Source organism: Phacochoerus africanus, chromosome 12, assembly GCF_016906955.1.
Source record: "Phacochoerus africanus isolate WHEZ1 chromosome 12, ROS_Pafr_v1, whole genome shotgun sequence".
NCBI classification, from domain to species: domain Eukaryota; kingdom Metazoa; phylum Chordata; class Mammalia; order Artiodactyla; family Suidae; genus Phacochoerus; species Phacochoerus africanus.
The window spans coordinates 29,826,360-29,844,713 of NC_062555.1; the positions used below are offsets into that span (position 1 = coordinate 29,826,360).

At 60.6% G+C, this 18,354-nt stretch overlaps 2 protein-coding genes across 2 annotated transcripts; one reads left to right on the top strand and one right to left on the bottom strand.

Moving 5' to 3' along the window:
* The first annotated feature begins 246 nt into the window (after positions 1-246).
* GPR37L1 (G protein-coupled receptor 37 like 1) lies at positions 247-5,369 on the top strand. The gene is made up of 2 exons (XM_047754964.1): positions 247-897; positions 4,065-5,369. The coding sequence occupies exons 1-2, from the start codon at positions 316-318 to the stop codon at positions 4,860-4,862; spliced, it is 1,380 nt and encodes a 459-aa protein (XP_047610920.1). The 5' UTR covers positions 247-315; the 3' UTR covers positions 4,863-5,369.
* Positions 5,370-8,131: 2,762 nt separating this feature from the next.
* Positions 8,132-17,480, bottom strand: ARL8A (ADP ribosylation factor like GTPase 8A). The gene is made up of 7 exons (XM_047755039.1): positions 17,211-17,480; positions 11,788-11,868; positions 10,936-11,009; positions 10,093-10,186; positions 9,907-9,974; positions 9,653-9,723; positions 8,132-9,180 (listed from the first exon to the last, which is right to left on the bottom strand). The coding sequence occupies exons 1-7, from the start codon at positions 17,331-17,333 to the stop codon at positions 9,131-9,133; spliced, it is 561 nt and encodes a 186-aa protein (XP_047610995.1). The 5' UTR covers positions 17,334-17,480; the 3' UTR covers positions 8,132-9,130.
* Positions 17,481-18,354: the final 874 nt, after the last annotated feature.

Genomic DNA, 18,354 nt, shown 5'->3' on the forward strand with positions numbered 1-18,354 from the left:
CTGCCTCAGGGTCATCTGCTGAGTGGGGGTGGAGCCCTGCCTCTGCCCTGCGGGCCGGGGTCTTCAGGGTTGGGGATAGCTGGCCTCTGCTGGGGAGCTAATCCAGAAGGGCAGCTAATCGCACTCTGTGCCCAGCAGAGGGCCCTGCCTGGCCCAGCCAGGGCAGGAGGGAGCTGCTGGGCCCCCGGAGCAGGCTGGCAATGCCAGACGCCTGGTGGGGGCGGACCCAGCGGCCAGCTGCCTGTCTCAAGTCAGCCCGGCACTCGGTCCGGCCTCACCTCCTCTCGTGGACAGCTGCCTCCCGCTCGTCCGGCCATGCGGTGGCTGTGGCCGCTGGTCGTCTCTCTCGCCGTGGCGTCAGCTGTGGGGCCCCGCAGAATCCCTGGGGGCGCCACCCTGCAGCGGGGCCGGTCTGTGCGAGGCACCGAGGAGGAGGAGGAGGAGGCCAAGGGGGTGCAGCAGTATGTGCCCGAGGAGTGGCCTGAGTACCCCCGGCCCATCCACCCTGCCGGCCCCCAGGCCACTGAGCCCGGGGTGGCCACCAGCCCCCACCCGGACGGGGCTGGGCGCGCTGGGGGCAATGCGACAGGGACGCCGGGCCGGCCGCTGCAGATGCAGAACCCCCTATACCCAGTGACCGAGAGCTCGTATGGGGCCTACGCCGTGCTGCTCCTGGCCTTGGTGCTGTTCGCCGTGGGCATCGTGGGGAACCTGTCGGTCATGTGCATTGTATGGCACAGCTACCACCTGAAGAGCGCCTGGAACTCCATCCTCGCCAGCCTGGCCCTCTGGGACTTCCTGGTCCTCTTCTTCTGCCTCCCTGTCGTCGTCTTCCACGAGATCACCAAGCAGAGGCTGCTGGGCGATGCTTCTTGCCGGGCGGTGCCCTTCGTGGAGGTGAGTGTGTCTCCAGCCATGGGGCGGCCAGATGGGCTAGGAGGCCTGCAGGCTGGGACCCTGTCTTGCTTCTTGTCCCCTCCAGGTTGGACTGGAGACAAATGCGGAGTACGCTCCTGGTGGCTCTCAGGTCCCGAGCAGGCCCTGGGTTCCAGCTCCAGCCTGGCCTCTTGCCTCTGAGGGGCCCCAAGGCAGTGTCCCCGCTTCTCTGTATGCAGGGCGGTCCCTCCCCTGCCTAAACCCTCCTCCATCTTTCCACCCAAGAGACGGCTTTGTCCTTTGTGCGGCTCCTTTTTCTCCCTCTGAGCTGCCTGTTTACCCCGCACTTTCCTGCCTCCTGAAGCAGCTCCTGAAGGCAGATTCCAATTTCCCACAGACCCCACCCCCTACTCTGGCCCAGTCAGGTCCATATGTATGCCCGCCCCGCCCGGGGTGGGGGGAGTGCAAACACAGAAGGAAAGGCCCTCTGGTATCGTGACCCTCGTCACTGCCATCACCATCGGCCACCCCTCCATCCTCTCCGAAAGGGGGACCTGGTTGTGGGAGTTGGAGCTGAGGCTGGGGGCTCTAGTGTCTGCTCCGTCCTTGGCATAATGGGGTGTCACTGGGCAGGTCACAGCCTCCCTAGTGCCTGGCCAGGGTAGACCAGATGGCCCCTCTGGCCAGCTGTTCCGTGATTCCAAGGTGACCACTGCCCCCGCCTCTGGGAACTTCCAGCTGGGATGAGCACATGGGTGTGGATGGGTGTGTCAACCCAACGGAGAGCTTAATCAAGACTCCGAGCAAAACACCACTATACCTGCATTTGTGCAAGACACAGCAAAACCGCCCTGTCCACACAAGAATGCAAAATAAGCCAGCAGCCTTTTATTCTTTTATGCTTTTTAGGGCTGCACCTGCGGCGCATGGATGTTCCCGAACCAGAGCCGTAGCTGCCAGTCTACACCACAGCCACGGCAACGCCGGATCCTTAACCCACTGAGTGGGGCCAGGGATGGAACCCGCATCTTCGTGGATACTAGTGAGATTGGCTCCTGCTGCGCCACAACAGGAACTCCCCAGCAGCCTTTTAAATGTTGGATACGTGGAGCGTGATAATGAGGGCGAGTGTCTGCACGAAGGCTGCCCGGGGAGGGCAGGATGCTGTGTGGGTGGGTGGCTGGCCTGGGGGCGGGGAAGAATCAGAGTCAGGCATCTGGATGCTGTCCTACGGCCAGCTCTGCCCTGTCATGTGGACCAGCGATGGTTTCACATTTGGAAGACTCTGAGGTTCAGCAGTTGGCACAGCTCCTTCCTGTCCTACTCAACCCAGGGGGCCCACCTAATGGTGGCCCGAAGGTGTTCTAACCTGAAAGAAGACCCTCCAGCTGGGGACCCTCTAGCTGGGGACAGTCTTTGCCTGTTAGTTACCTGCTGCTCAAGGCGCAGGTGAGCAGTGGGAGCCTAGAGCCAAGGGTCTTGGGACCAGGCAGCCTGAATTAGAAACCCGGCTTTGCCCTCGCTGGTGTAGTCAGTCACCTTGTTAAGTCACTAAGCCTGCCGAAACCTCCAGCTTCTGTTTGAATTGAGAGCAATCACCATCATCAGAGATGAATGAATTCTTGAAGGATTCCATGTGTGACTTCTACAAAGCGCTTGTTTAAAATAGCTCACTCATGGAGTTCCCATCGTGGCTCAGGGGAAACAAATCTGACTAGTATCCTTGAGGATGCAGGATCGATCCCTGGCCTTGCTCAGGGGGTTAAGGATCCAGCATTGCCATGAGCTGTGGTGTAGGTCGCAGACACGGTTCAGATCCTGCGTGGCTGTGACTGTGGTGTAGGCTGGGCAGCTGTAGCTCCGATTCGACCGCTAGCCTGGGAACCTCCATATGCCAAGGGTGTAGCCCTAAAAAGACAAAAAAAAAAAAAAAGTTCAGTAAGTGGTGGTTTTCACTGGGGCAGGTCTAAGAGCAGGAGGGAGAGGGCAGACTGCTGTGAGAGCCAGTCTGCACATGGCTGGTGGCCAAGGAGATCCGGGCCCTGCCTGACTCTGGATCTCCACACAACTGACACAGAGGTTCTGGCCTTATCCTCCACAGCCTGGAGGCCAGAGGTGACCCAGCACCTGCCAGAGCCTCCCTGCAGGCCAGGCGAAAGGGAACAGTTGAGGGGCAGAATGTGCCCCGGGACCCTTCTGCAGGGAGGATCCCAGAGGGCCCCAGGAGAGAGCAGGAGACCTCAGCTGGGGTACAGCGGGCGCTTTTTGAGACACAGAAAAGGAGAGGTATGTGGTTTTGTCCAACTCCAGGCCTGGCGTGGGGTAGGGCTACTTAGAGAGGCTGTGCCCCTAGCAGGGAAGGGGAGAGCGGGGAGGGCAGCCCCTGAGTCTGAGCTGGGAGCGCACCCTGCTCTCTGCCCCCTGCTGCCCGCTTCCTCTGCTCACTGTGCGCTGGGTGAGCAGCCTGGAAGGCGGCACAGCTGGCCTGGAGGGGCTACTTCACACTTGGCCAGCCCTGGCCTCTCCGGGAGGGATGCGCGAGGGCCAGAGTGTGCCCTGAGGCCAGTCCCCTCTGCAAGGGGTGGGTGTGGGAATCAGGACTGGCAGGCCCAGGACACCCTCATCTCAGAGGTGATTCCCCAAAATGTCAGGAGCAGAGTTTCCTTCGTGGCTCAGTGGTAACGAACCTGACTAGTATCCATGAGGACGCAGGTTTGATCCCTGACCTCACTCAGTGGGTTAAGGATCCGGTGTTGCTGTGAGCTGTGATGTAGCTCACAGATGCGGTTCGGATCCCACATTTGATGTGGCTGTGGCATAGGCCGGCAGCTACAGCTCCGATTTGAGCCCTAGCCTGGGAACTTCCATGTGCCTTGGGTGCAGCCCCCCCAAAATAAAAGCTCTAGGAGCATGAGGGGCTGTGGGCCCAGGATGCTCACCCGCCTGGAGGCAAGGAAGCAGCAGCAAGAGTCAGGTGGGTTGTCCCTGGAACCTCAGCTCTGCCATCCACCAGGTCACGGGTCCTGAGGGCATTTGTCCGGTAATACGCTGGCCATAGATCCGAGGTCCTGGGAGGCCTGTGGCACTGCCCCTACCATCCTGCCCATGCCCATCAGGCACTTCCAGGTCTGAGCCAGCCGCTCGGCCCCAGGGCTGACCCCTGCCTCTCCCATCCACACCCGTGGCAGGTCTCCTCTTTGGGCGTCACCACCTTCAGTCTCTGCGCCCTGGGCATCGACCGCTTCCACGTGGCCACCAGCACCCTGCCCAAGGCGAGGCCCATCGAGCCGTGCCCATCCATCCTGGCCAAGCTGGCGGTCATCTGGGTGGGCTCCATGACGCTGGCCGTGCCCGAGCTCCTGCTGTGGCAGCTGGTGCAGGAGCCCAGCCCCACCGCGGGCATGGTGGACACATGTGCCATGAAGCCCTCGGCCCGCCTGCCCGAGTCCCTCTACTCGCTGGTCATGACCTACCAGAACGCACGCATGTGGTGGTCCTTCGGCTGCTATTTCTGCCTGCCCATCCTCTTCACGGTCACCTGCCAGCTGGTGACGTGGCGGGTGCGGGGCCCACCGGGCAGGAAGCCGGAGTGCCGGCCGGGCAAGCATGAGCAGTGCGAGGGCCAGCTCAGCAGCACCGTGGTGGGCCTGACTGCCGTCTACGCGCTCTGCACCCTCCCCGAGAATGTGTGCAACGTGGTGGCTGCCTACCTCTCAGCCACGCTGGCCCGCCAGACCCTGGACCTCCTGGGCCTGGTCACCCAGTTCTCCACCTTCCTCAAGGCAGCCGTCACACCCGTGCTCCTCTTGTGCGTGTGCCGGCCGCTGGGCCGCGCCTTCCTGGACTGCTGCTGCTGCTGCTGCGAGGGCTGCGGTGGGGCTGCAGCAGGCGGTGTGGACGGCAAGCTCAAGACGGAGATGGCCGCCTCCGCCTACTTCCACAAGCCCAGGGAGGCGCCCCTCCTGGCCCTGGGCACGCCCTGCTGAGGCCCGGCTGGGCAGGACGATGCCTGGTCCCCACAGGCCCTGCTCTCCAGAGATGGACTTGGCTCCCCTTGCTGGAGTCCAGGCGTGTTGGGACCCCCTCCCTGAGCCCCTTCCCTGTCCCTCTGGGGCCGCCTGTCCCCTTGCTGGTGGGCGGTGGTCCTCCAGGTCCTTAGAGCTGCTGGGAGCCAGACCCTCACCTGGACCCAGCTCTGCCACCTGTCCCCGTCTGGAGCCCGAGTATACCTTCCTTGTGTCCCTCTTGGCACCGTGCGTCCTGGACGGCGGCTTTGGGGGCTCGCGGCTGGGCTCTTCCCTGGTGGGATCGTCCCAGCCCTGGACGCCTCCTTCAGGCGCTGTCTCTTTTCCAGGAGGATTTCTCTCTCCATTCCCCTCTCCTTCTCCGATGTACCTTGGTCATCCTATCCCCACATCCTTGTCAGCACCCCCATGCCCCCCCCGCCCCGGTAGAAGGCCCTTCTTGGAAACAATAAACTAGATAGAACTAGCCCTGTGCCCACAGGACTTTCTTGTGCCACATCCTGGCAGCACCCAGATGCACTGGGCCTTCCCCTCCTGGCCACCGTTGGCCCTTCCCAACCTGTGGCTGGTGTCCTATGGGACCCTGTGGATGGAGGAGGGGGGCGCTGGGGCACTCTGACCTCATGCCAGCCTGAGCCCATTGTCCCCGGGAGGTCAAACACATCTCCTCTGGAGCGCCCCTCCCCCCCACAAAGCCCCCACTGGAGGGAAACCAGCAGCCTTTCCTCCTGAGCAGGGGCTTCCAGCCGCTCTGACTGTGACTGCGGCTCTTGTTCAGCTTCTGAGAACGGACTGTTTGGCCTGTAGACGGCCCAGCTGCCTGTCCCCTGCTTGCCCCCACCCCACCCCACCCCACCACCCCCTTCCTGGCAGCCAGGGCTCTCTCAATGCCCCACAGCCTTCCGCCCTCTCACTGGTCCCCCGGGCCCTTCCAGAGGCCCCCTTAGCCCTGTCCGGGCCCAGCGAAGTGGGCACGAGGCCAAGCAGAGGGGCGCCTCAGCCTAGGCCATGGAGCACTCCGGGTCCTGCCAGCCCACCCTTCCCGCTAAAGTGAGCTGTGGGTCCCGTGGAGATTTCTGCTGCCAGCTCTGCCCAGAAGCCCTGTGCCAGCCTCAGGAGGGTCCCCAGGGCCAGGACAGTGAGTGAGACACAGGCATTGCCCAGTGCCCTGGGCTCCATCTTCCTCCAGCCACCCCACCCACACCCCTTGGCCTCAGCCTGCCCTGGACCCAGGCCCCCTTCCCCCTTCCTGGGGATCTTAATGGCCTCGTTCTCTCTCCCTGGCACCCACCCCCAGGACGGGTGACGCCAAGAGAGAGGGAGGCCGTTGCTAGGTGATGGCGCTGCCAGGCGCACCCTCTTTGTGCTGGAGTGACATCCACCCACTTCTCGGCAGACCAGCTGCCACAGTGACTGAAGCTCCCAGCTTTGCAGCAACTTAAGATGGGGGGGGGGGAGTGCAAGTTGGAGAGGGGCCGAAGGTAGGCTAGGGTGCTAGGGTCACCAGGCCCCTCCCGCTGCATCCCTCTCGACTTCCGCTCTACCCCCACCCCACCCCGTCCAAGACGCATCACTGGCTCCCTATGGGATGTCAGGGTAGGGATGGGGGGCTGGGGTGAAGTCAGGACTCAGCGAGAGCCAGAGGGGGCGCCAGAATGGGCGGCGGAGATCAGTGAGGGGTAACTCCGCATCCCATTTGGGGGGCTCTGCCACAAAGGCCACCCCCTACCTCTCCCTGCCCCTGGCTGGCCAGCTTGGAGCTGAAGGGGGGAGAAGGTGGCTCCGAGGCCCGGCCACCACCGCTGCCCCGGCCAGCCCGCCAACGTGAGTGGCTTGCAGGATGAGTCAGCCGGCCAGCAGGCCTTGGGAAAGAGCCACTGTCCCTCCAGCCGGGCCAGCTGGGGGAACAATGTGGCGTTTGTTGCCTGGGTGGGAGCCAGGCTGGCAGTGGTGGGTGGTGGACCTGAGCTGGGTCTTTAGGGGACCAGCCCTCAGACCCTGATACCAGCCAGGTTGGGAGCCAGCCCCCTGCACCCCACCTCAGGACACACACCTTGCAGAATCACCTCCCTCCCGCCAGAAGGGACGCCGTTACCAGATCCACCCCCCCAACCCCAGCATGGAGGCCTGGAATCACCGATCAGGACAAACAGATACTGTTCCAGCACCTTCCCTCCTTCCTTTTGGGGGTTATTCCTCCAGAATGGCAGCGCAGGCTTGGCCAGCCGTGCACGGGTCCCACACCCGGTGCACACCTATGCACGGTCTGGCCTATCGGGGACCTGCTATGCAGGCACAAGGCAGGACGCCCGCCTGCTGGTAACCAGCTCAGCCTGTCTTATCTCAAGGCTCATCTTCGTGAGGCTACAGGAGGTGAGAAAGGCAGATCAGGCCTGAGACTCCCTGTCCTGCCCTCACCTCCTGGGCCACCTCCACAGCCAGGAGAGCCAAGGGGGACAGCCTGGCCTCAAAGGGCTTGTGTCCCACTCCCAAGGGGCTGGAAGCCACCCGAGTCGTCTAGCGCCACCTCCTTCTTTCCTCAAACTCCCCTGTCCAGGCTGGAGCCTCCAGGCCAGACTCTACTCCCAAGACCTGGGAGGCAGCCTTCTCCCTGCAGAAGCTGCAGAGGTGCCAAGCAGGGGAGCCTCCTGCAGGGGGCGGGGCGGAGGAGGCAGGGCTTATGCTAAAACTGGGTCAAGATGGCCCGGGATCTGGGAATCAAGGCTGCGGGCCACGGTGGGTGGGCAGCTCTGAAGTGGGGTGGGTGAGGATGGGCTGGGAGTGGCCAGGAGAGGGAGGGCGAGGCCTCTCCCAGGAAGCCAGCAGACTCGACACCAAGGGAAAAGCACTCAAGGGGAAGCCCTGGGCTCTGCAGGCCTGGCACTGTCCCCGCCCAGCACTGGCTGCAGGTGCAGTCGCGAACAATTGGGGGTCCCTCCACACATGTGGGGGCAGCAGGGCAGCTCCCTACACAGACCTCCTGGACACTCCTGGCCAGCAGCGGCTGGCTCAGGGCTGGGGACACATGAAAGTCTCCAGAGGAGGAGGTAGGAGGCTGGAGGCAGGCGTTGGGAGGTTGCCTCCTCTGCAAAGGGCCATTGCGTGTGTGCTCAGACTGAGCTGGTGCCTCCCTCTGGCCGTTGTGCCTGGGGTGGCGGTGGCCCGAGTCCCTGGGCCTGCGGGCATCTCACACCACCCATGGAAAATAAGCCGCACCATGGACCCCCCCCAACACAAAATCGTCATTTATTCTTGTTAGGAGGCAAAAAAATGTACAGTTACAAGAATCACTTTCCAAACAGAGGTTAAATATGAGCTGAAAAGTGTAAAAAAGGAAGAGGAACATCACTTTACAAATCATTAAATTAAACAAATAAACAGAAAACAAAACCCAAAGAACCAACCCCCCGTGCTGAGTTCTCTCCTTGTGCAACCTGCAAAACGAGAACAGAAAATGAGGTGGCCATGGAGGTGGGGGCCCGGGGAGGGGCAGGGGCTGGGAGCCAGGAACAGGCAGGAGGAGCTGCTGGGGCACCGTGGACGCTGGCCTCCTGCCCTCTCAGCCCCCGGTCTCTGGCACCTGGTGGTGCCTGGTGGCCCTCCTGAGGCTGGGGAGAGAGAAGGGCATCTCTGGAGGCTCCCGCCAGCCTGTGACATTCAAGCACTGTGGGGACAGGCCAGACTGGGAAGTAGAAAGAAACAGGGTTGGGGCCAGCCACCTGTGAGCAGGCTGGTACCTGCCCAGGTGCCCGCCTTACCTCTCCTGATCTGAACCCTCCCCAGCCAACCCCCTTCTCTTCAGAGCCCCCCCTCCCAGATCCTGACTGGCCCCTGCAGCATCAAATGGTTGATTTTAGTCTTTGCTTAAATTAAAAAATTAAAATATATATACATATATATACTGTACACACAGGACAATAACAGAAGAGTGTGGAAAAGGGAAGCAGGGCTTGGAGGAGAGAGGAGGCGGGGTTGTGGCGCCAGGGGCTGTAGGGGGAAGAGGAAGCAGCGCAGGGTGGGGGAGGTTAGGGGATCAGATGGGAGCGATTTATTTTACAATAAAATCAGGAGTTCAAACCTCAGCAGAACAGGACTCTGGGACGCCCAGAGGACCCCTCCCCACACCGAATAAGGAGGGGTGGGCTTTGAGGGGGGGCAGCGGGGAGGGGGGCGGGAGCTCGGCTTCAGTTTGGATGGCGGTCCCTGGTCAGAGGGGAGGGGCCGCAGTCTCAGCTTCTCCGTGACTTTGAGTGCTGGATAAGCCACTGTAGGGTGATGTCTGGGGAACAAGAGAGGAGGTTAGGGGGCTTCAGCGCTGGGCCTGCTGGGGGTAGAGCAAACGCCTGGGGAGTGGCAGGTCTGGGCTTCTTGGCTGCCCAGCTGGGGTCAATCTGAAGGGCATCACAAGCTCTGAAGGGCGTGGGGGCAGGGACATCTGGCTACTTAGAAAGAGACAGAGCCGCGGAACCACTGGACGTGGCCGTCAGGCCTGGAAGGGGCCTGCGAATCGCCTGGGCCCACCCTGCCGCGTCGCCCCACCCTGTGATATCGCCCCACCCTGTGGTGACCCAGGTGGGGAAGTGAACCCCAAGGAGGTTCACACACTAGGCGACCACAGAGCCGGGGTGAGGCTCAGAATCAGAATCCCACAGCACTCTGGGCTCCAAAGAAAAAGCCACGGCCCCAAAGCACCTGGAGTGCCTTCCCCTCCTGCCCCCGCCTCACGAATGCAGCGCCGCCTCCAGACCCACCAATGTTGTCCTTCTCTTTGCAGGAGATGGAGTAGCAGCAGATCTCTCGGTCCTGGATGGCAGACAGATTCCTGTAGGAGAGCGGAGAGTCTACTGAGGCTGCGCGGTGCAGGGGCTGCGGCGGGGAGGGCGGGGCTCGAGCAGGCGCTCTCTGCTGCCACCGTGCGGCGACCGCTAGCGCGGCAGCCAGCCCTCCGCGGTCAGGGGCCTGGGAATTTGGGGAGAGGGAGGGAGAGAAGAAATGCCAAACTCACATTTTCTCAATCAGCTCCTTCTCATCCAGCGCTCCTGGGAGGTCTCGCTTGTTACCCAGGACTAGGACCTGCAGAGGAGGGAGGAGAGGCTGGGTCCAGGGCAGCAGCAGCCAGGGGGCGCTTCTGCAGCCCCGCTGCCCACCCCCCCCCCACCCCGGCCTCTGGTCCCGCCCCCAGCCCGCTGACCGGGATGCCCTGCAGCTGAGGCTTGTCCAGTAGGTTGTGGAGTTCATTCTTCGAGGCTTCGATCTTCTCTTGGTCAGCTGCGTCCACCATGTACCTGGGGAATGGCAGGGTGGGGACAAACAAGCAAGTGACCCCACGGCTGAGGGTGGGGAGAGAAGGGGCTCATCACCCTGGGGTCTATAGACCACCTGGGCAGGTGCCGGGAGAATGGTTTCTGAACCAAAGGGAGTGAGGACCTGCAGAATCCATCCGGTCCCTCCTCCAAAGACCCCTGGAGAAGCCGCCAATGATGTGGCAAAGTGGGGTCCCTGAGGACTGGACCCAAGCTCTTCGCAGAGTGACCCTCTGTGTTCTGATGGGAGGACCAGATAAGGGGGTGAAGACAGCAGAGGAAGCCCCAGATGACTTTCTTGCATCAAGATGCCTTTTAAAAAATCAGGTTACTGGGTGTAAGACTAGCTGCAAGGATGTATTAATTTAACTGTAAATGGAGAGTCGCCTTTAAAAACTGTACACAAAATAATAAACTGAAAACTCAGGTTAAAAACAATGAAAACTAAACAATCTTTTGTTTGGGCATATATATATATATATATATATATATATACACATATGTAGGATAAAATTATTTTTAAGAAGCAAGGAAATGAACCATTACATCACACAAAACGGAAGGGGTGAGTCTGGGTTGGGGGCAAGCGGGAGGCGGGACGCGCAGGTGCTTCCGGGCGGGGTGGGCGATACCCTGGTTCTGGGACTGGTTGGTGGCTGCCCAGGGGCTGTGCCAAACCAAAGGCAATTACAGGCGGGCGGGAGTCTCAGTGCCCCCCACCTGGCACTTACACAATGGCACTCACTCCTCGGCAGTAGCGCTCCCACATGCTACGGAAGCGGGGCTGTCCCCCGATGTCCCAGAGCTGAGCAAGAAGAGGGGAGATGTCTCACCAGCAGGCGGCCCCCAAATCCACCCTGGCTCCCATGTGTCCCCCCATTCCTTCCAGCTCCAAGTCCCGACTCCTCCAACCCAACCCCTGCTTTCATTTAGCTTCTCCTTCAGGGTCCCACCCAACACCCCCCAACACACATGCCCCCAACACACAGACACACCTCAACACACACAAGCTCTAATACACATGCCCCAACATACAGACACACACTCCACACCCCCCCCAAGAGACACACCCAACACACCCAAGCTCTAATACATATACCCCAACACACACACACTCCACACACACACACACACCCAACACACACACAAATACCCAACCCAGACACCCAACTCACAGACACACCCCCACACACAGAAGCTCCAATATACACACCCCAACACAAAGACACATACACTCAACACACACACCTCCAACACACACAAATGCCCAACACACCCCCAACACACACATATACCGAACACAAAGACACACCCCAATACACACAAGTTCCAATACACATACCCCAATACACACAGACACAAACACACACACACTCAACACCCCCAACACACATACACACAGCACACCTCACGCCCCCACACACAGACACACATGCTCTAACATCCTCCCAAAACACACAAGCTCCAACAGCCATACCAACACACAGACACACACACTCAACACACAGACACATACTGTCAACACCCCCCCCAAACACCCGGTCCTCCCACCCCCCCACCCCCTCGGCGGCCCGGGTGCCCACCTTGATGGTCACGTTGCCTTTCGTGATCTTGCGCATGTTGAAGCCCACGGTGGGGATCATGTCTTCATTGAACTGCCCCGACTGGAAGGAAGAGTCAGAATTGGAAAAGGGGCAAAAATTGCCAGGACCTGGATTCCCAGCGCCGAGGACCAAAAGGCCACGGGAATCGGGCCGGAGTCTCGGGGGCAGCTCTGCGCTCCTGTGCTGCGTCAGGACGGGCCGTACCCAAGCCCCGTGTCCACCATGACCTGGGCTCTCAAAGTCTCTCAACCTGGACGGAGAGGGTCCTTCCTGAGGTCTGAGCCACCTCTCTCTGTTGGACCAGAAGCCCCTTCTCTGTACGGAGTCCCCGGTGGGGGCAAATCACAGGAAACAGTCAAGGGAAGGGGACAGTTCCACGCTAGCAGTGAACACTCATGTCAAATCCTCAGCTGCTAAGTCAGCCACGCCCCGGAAGCAATGCACACAAAGCAACTGCTGCGTTTCTTCGTACTGCACCCATCTGCAGGCTGGATAATCCGCACTGTCCATCTGGCTCCCCCTAGACTGGGACCCCCCCCCCCCCCAGGAGAGCCACCATGTCTACACTGATGGTAGGGAACGTTTGCTCAGCAGAAGTAACTGTAATTCCGTTTCCTATAACCCACTTTATTCTTTTTAATTTTTTAATTTTTTTTTTGATCTTTTGTCTTTTTAGAGCCACACTCAAGGCATATGGAGATTCCCAGGCTAGGGGTCCAATTGGAGCTGCAGCCGATGACCTACGCCACAGCCTCAGCAATGCGGGATCCGAGCTGCATCTGTGGCCTACACCACAGCTCACAGCAATGCCAGATCCTTAACCCACTGAGCAAGGCCAGGGAACAGACCCGTATCCTTGTGAATACTGGTTGGGTTCGTTAACCACGGAGCCACGACAGGAAAGCCGCATAGTCCACTTTAAATTCTAATAATTCTCCAAGTTCCCGTCATGGCACAGTGGAAATGAATCTGACTAGGAACCAGGAGGATGCAGGTTCAATCCCTGGCCTCACTCAGTGGGTTAAGGATCTGGCATTACCATGAGCTGTGGCGTAAGTCACAGAGGCGGCACGGATCTAAAGTTGCTGTCGCCATGGTGTGGACTGGCAGCTGTATCTCTGATTCGACTCCTAGCCTGGGATCCTGCGTGTGCTGCGGGTGTGGCCCTAAACACCAAAAAAAACCCAAACCAAAAACTAATAATTCTCACTTCTCCTCTAAAGTGACTCTAAGATCTCCAGATTGTTCTAAATTAGCCACAGGGCCTCAAATAAGGCCAGACCAAACCTCCCCCAAGGCCATCTCCCTGCTCACCTGCAGGACACCTCTGCTTCCCCCTCAGACACAGCCTGCGGGGGGGGGGGGGGGGGGGGGCGGTCGGGGCTTACGTAACCTTGAACCTGAGCATAACCTTGAACCTGAGGATACCCTTGCTCCTTCATGACGCCATTTCCTTCTACCAGGCATCAGGAATAATGTGCCTCATAAAGAGATCAGTGGCTCTGACCCCTGGTCCAGGTGTAGGATGCCATGGTTTCTTCTTCGGAGCCTGTGAGTCCGAAGGACGACCCTGAGGTTCCAGCTGAATGAGATGGACCGATTCCCTTTATCCTCAGGAATCACCCAAGCTCAGTCACCAAGGCCCTTGGACGTGAGCACTGAAAACCCCAGACCAACGGGGTAGACCAAGGATCCTAACCTGTCTGTGGGTACAGGTTTCTGGGAAAAGGGTCTCTAATTTTTATCAGACTTCAAAAGGGTTCAAGAGCCTGTAAAAGTGAGGAAATGCAGGCCAGGGGTGCCCTGAAGGAGAAGGCTCACTTTTGGCTGCACAGGGCAAGTGCGGGTTTAACTCCCCAGACCCAACAGGGTGCCCGCTGGGCTGGGGCGCCCCCTGGCCCAGGCCTACTCCACCCCAACCTGGGCAGATGAACAGCGGGAATCTGAGAAAGGAAGCCCGGTTCTTGTTTATCACTGGCCGTGGAGGGTCTTGGACAAGATGCTTTACGCGTTCTGGGCCTCAGGGCTTCCTAGAGATTGGCAAATTGGGCTCACAAATGGCTTTGTTACCTAAGGAGCCCTCATGGCTCTGTGGCCCCCCCCCCCTGCCACCGAACACCCACGGGCTTCTGTGCCTGTGAAAGGCCCAGCCCAGCAGAGCAGGATCTTGGGCAGAAGGGATGCCAGGGAGACCCTCAGGGAGCCAGGCTCCCGGCACCCCTATTTCCAGTCCAGCAGAGAACCAGAGCTAAGCTGCAAGCATCTCCACATCAATCCCCTGCTAATGCCTGCAGACCTCACCAAGTCCACAGCCAAGGTCAGCAGTAACCCTGAGGTCATCCAGGAACCCTGGCTCAGACTTGAATCTCTTCTGGCTCCTTCCTCCAACTCTCCAAGTTCTAATGAGTCAAACCCCATCTTCCTAAGTCTATTCCTGGGGCACCCCAAGATTAGTTCTTCCGTAGGCCAGCCCTTTACCTAGTTTTTTTCTTGGTCACTTTAGGGCTGCACCCTCGACATATGGAGGTTCCCAGGCTAGGGACTGAATCGGAGCTGTAGCCGCCAGCCTACGACACATCCACAGCAATGCCGGATCCAAGCTGCATCTGTGACCTACACAACAACTCACGGCAATGCCGGATCCTTGACCCGCTGAGTGAGGTCAGGGATTGAACCTGCGCCCTCGTGTTTACTAGTCAGATTCGTTTCCCCTGAGTCATGATGGGAACTCCTTACACTTTAATTTTTTTTTTTTTTTCTGCTTTTTAGGGCCACACTTGTGGCACATGGAGGTTCCCAGGCTAGGGATCTAATCAGAGCTGTAGCCGCCGGCCTACACCAGAGCCACAGCAACACCAGATCCAAGCCATGTCTGCAACCTATACCACAGCTCATGGCAATGCCGGATCCTTAGTCCACTGGGCGAGGCCAGGGATCGAACCCGGAAACCTCATGGTTCCTAGTCGGATTCGTTTCTGCTGCGCCACGACGGGAACTCCTATTTTAAAATATTTGAAAATGGCTCTCTCCTTTCCCTCGGGGCGAGGGGGGGAAGCATCTCCTCCTTTCTGCCAGCACAACTTTTTCAGAATTCAAAGGTGAGTTTCAGGAATTCCCTTCGTGGCTCAGTGGTTAACAAATCTGACTAGCATCTGTGAGGACGCACGTTCGATCCCTGGCCTTGCTCAGTGGGTTAAGGATCCGGCGTTGCCGTGAGCTGTGGTGTAGGTCGCAGACACGGCTCGGATCCTGCATTGCTGTGGCTGTGGCGTAGGCCGGCGGCTACAGCTCCGATTCAGTCCCTAGCCTGGGAACCTCCATATGCCATGGGTGCGGCCCTATAAAAAGCAAAAACAAAAGCAAAAAACAAAAACAAAAGTGAGTTTCAGTTCTCAGAAGCACTGGAAGGTCTGTGTGATGTTTCCCGGCTCCCATCAGCGGCTGAACTGCTCACTTGGGAGCTGGAGCTCCGTTTCCATTTAAAGGCAGACCCCATGCAATGGGTAGGAAAAGCCCAAGGAAAAAGTAAAGACAAAGAGAGGCCAGTGGAGACGGGAAGGTGATTCAGAGTCAGCGGGGGGCATGGGGGCAGAGCCTGGGTCCTTTAAGAGCCTTTACTGTGATGAGACCAGGCCGGGAGGAAATGCCGCAGCCAAGGAGCCGCAGCCAGCAGCCAGCAGCCAGCAGAGCGCAGCCAGCAGCCAGCAGCCAGCAGCCAGCAGCCAGCAGAGCGGCCGAGGACCCTGGACTCAGGCAGGAACCGCCACGCCGCCCACAGGGGAGGGCTGTTCTTGGGAGCCTCTTTCTAGGGAAACTCTGGCTGCACTTTCAGGATGTGTGAGTGGAGGTGCAAATTTCAGGTCCTAAAGGGGGACACTTCAGATAACGACTGATCCTGGCGGCAGATTCTGTTTCTGACCTGCCAGAGCACCCCACTCGGGAGATGCTGCTGCTCCAGGGGACACCCTCCTGACCAGGACACAGAACCCGCCTGGATCCCTGTCCAGGAGCACAGCTTCGTAAACACTCCACCAGGAGCTCTTCCCTGGGGACCAGAGGTGCCGCCCAGGCCGAGCCACTGGAGCAGCAACTGGCTCCCCTCTCGGCCTCACCCCAGAGACATCTCCCAGATCCAGAGCCTGGAAGCCAAGCCAGCCAGGCCGGTGGCAGGACATGCGTCCAGGCGTCCTGCTCTTGCTTTTGGAGCCCCAGCACGAAGACAGCGCCAGGTTTAACCAGGCCTCTCCCGAGGAGATCCAGAGCCTGGGCCTCAAGAGCCTGCCCTGCTGTGAGAGGCCAGAAGCCCCTGGCAGAAGCCACAAGCACACAGGTTTGGGAAAGGAAGCCAGGGCCCAAACATGCGATCATGGGGCTACCTGCCCCCAGCCTCCCTCCCTCCCTCCTCTCTGTGGGGTGGGCAGACACAGGGAGGGGAGGTGCCCAGGCTGGCTGGTCCCACTTCTCCACTGACCTCTCACGGTCGGGGGGGGGTCGGATCCACAGCTCTCCAAAACCCCAGTCTGGGGCCAAGAGCCGAGTCCCCAGGCCTTTTCTCCTCTGCCCACAGGCCCCACCAGCCAGGCTGGGAGAGGCAGGCCGCAGCCATTACTGTAGCCCAGCCCACAGACCCAGGGCTCATCTTCCCCATTTTTTGAGCCAAATTTCAACTGGCGGCCAGCCACTCCCCTGGCACCCAAAGGCTTACACTTGCCCACTGAGGTCTTGATGACCCAAAGCCCTCACAGCCACTGTCGCAGGTGTCCCCGGAGTGGCAGTGCCCCTCCAACTCATCCTGCGGGGCCGAAGCACCTCCTTCTGCAACTTCCGAGCGAGGCGGGGACTCCGCAATCCCGTAGATGCTATGCTCCCCGGGCCCCAGCTGGACTCACTAGGCAGCCGGTTCCGGGAGGTCTGGGCTGGGTCGACGGCCTCAGCTGATTCCACTCCCCCCAGGGGTACCCCACTCCCCCTGTATCACTGGGGCTTCCTCTTCCAGGCAGGAAGGATGAACCCCCTGGGGTGGGGCTGGGCTGGCCCAGGCCCCCTCCCAGGACGGGCGGCCCCCAGTCCCGAGACCCTCCTTTCGCCGCGCGGGCAGGCCCGGCACTTTCGCCCCGTCATGCGCCCGGGCGCGGGGACTGGAGAGGGCCGTCTCCGCGGACAGCGGCCCCTCTGGCCTCGTGACACCCTGGGCGCCGCAGGTCGCGGTCTCGTCCCCCGCCCCCGCGCCCGCCGTGCCATCTCGGCCCGGGCACGCGCCGCCGGGTTCCCAGGGCCGTGCTAGGCCCCGCGCGCCCCAGACCGCGCCTCCCCGCCGGCGCCCGCCGTGCCCGCCACGCCAGGCGGCCATCGGTCGACAGGGCGCGGCGGGGCCTGAGGCCCGGCCGGCCCGCGCCCCGTACCGCGATCACGTTGACGAAGGTGGTCTTGCCCGAGTATTGCAGCCCGACCAGCGTGAGCTCCATCTCCTCCTTCCAGAACAGGGCCTTGAACCAGTCCAAAAGCTTGTTGAACAAAGCGATCATGGTCGCTGCGCCGGCCGCGCCCGGTGCCGGCTCCCCGCCGCCCCTCTTGCCCTCGCGCTGCGGCCGGAGCGGCCCCTCCCCGGTGCGGCCCGGCTCCGGGGTCGGTGCGGGCGGAGGCTCGGCTGGAGCGCGCGCGGCGGCCGACGACTCGCTGCCGGGCTCGGCTCGGCGCGCCGATGGGTGTGGCCTCGGCGCGTCCTCCTCCCCCTCCTCCTCCTCCTCCTCCTCCTCCTCCTCCTCCTCCCGGTCGCCGTCCTCGTTCTCCGCCCGCGCCACCCGCCCGGCCCTGCTCGCCCCCGACAGAGCTCCTCCGCGCCCGGGGCGGTGGCGGGGCGCTGGGCGGGGCACCCGCGGGCTTGGGGACAGGCCTGGCCGGCCGGCCGGGCCAGGGCCCCTGGGCAAAGAGCGCCCATTGTTTTAACCCTTGTGGCGCCCCCTTCCTTCGTATGCGGTGGTGGGCCCGCCCGAGGTGGGTGCGGGGCCCCGGGGAGCCGGCACATTTCCAGGGTGGAGGTGGGTGGCTCGCGGACGAGGAGGTGGTCTCCGAGATCTTTTGTTCCCCGAGACCTGCCCTCTGAGCATCCCGCGGCCACCTGTTTAGGAAGCTTCTGGCCCAAAGTGACTTTGAAGCCTTGGCTCACCAGGAGGCTCAAACAGAAAAAGTCTGCGGGGCGGGAGAGGGAGGGTTCCCGTGAGGAAGTTTTGTGGCAAACGAGTAACTTGGCCCGTTTTGGTAAAAGCCCGGTTTCTTCAGGAGAACTGGTGGTGGGAGGTGTGGGTCCTGCTGTGTTCCCGGCGCCCCCCACCTCGCAGCCCCCAGCCCACCTTGGGGATTCCTTGGTATTCCACTTCCATGTGTACTTCCATGTCTTTTGTTCTAGACAAAGGTGCATAAATGGTCGGAATGACCTGAGGGATCAGTGGCCAAAGGGAAGGAGTCACAAAGTCCTGGCTGAGTAGAATGTTCTGGACTGTTAAGTGATAGGGTCTTTCTAGTCCCTGCCCTTTGTAAGTCCCTCTC

What these genes read in the sequence shown, in the direction of transcription:
- GPR37L1 (XM_047754964.1), top strand. Translation starts at nt 316, where the DNA reads ATGCGGTGGCTGTGGCCGCTGGTCGTCTCTCTCGCCGTGGCGTCAGCT. An exon ending in GGGCGGTGCCCTTCGTGGAG is followed by an intron (nt 898 to 4,064) that starts GTGAGTGTGTCT and finishes CACCCGTGGCAG; the next exon opens with GTCTCCTCTTTGGGCGTCAC.
- ARL8A (XM_047755039.1), bottom strand. Translation starts at nt 17,333, where the DNA reads ATGATCGCTTTGTTCAACAAGCTTTTGGACTGGTTCAAGGCCCTGTTC. An exon ending in AAGGCAACGTGACCATCAAG is followed by an intron (nt 11,010 to 11,787) that starts GTGGGCACCCGG and finishes CTTCTTGCTCAG; the next exon opens with CTCTGGGACATCGGGGGACA. An exon ending in CGAGGAGTGAGTGCCATTGT is followed by an intron (nt 10,187 to 10,935) that starts GTAAGTGCCAGG and finishes GCCATTCCCCAG; the next exon opens with GTACATGGTGGACGCAGCTG.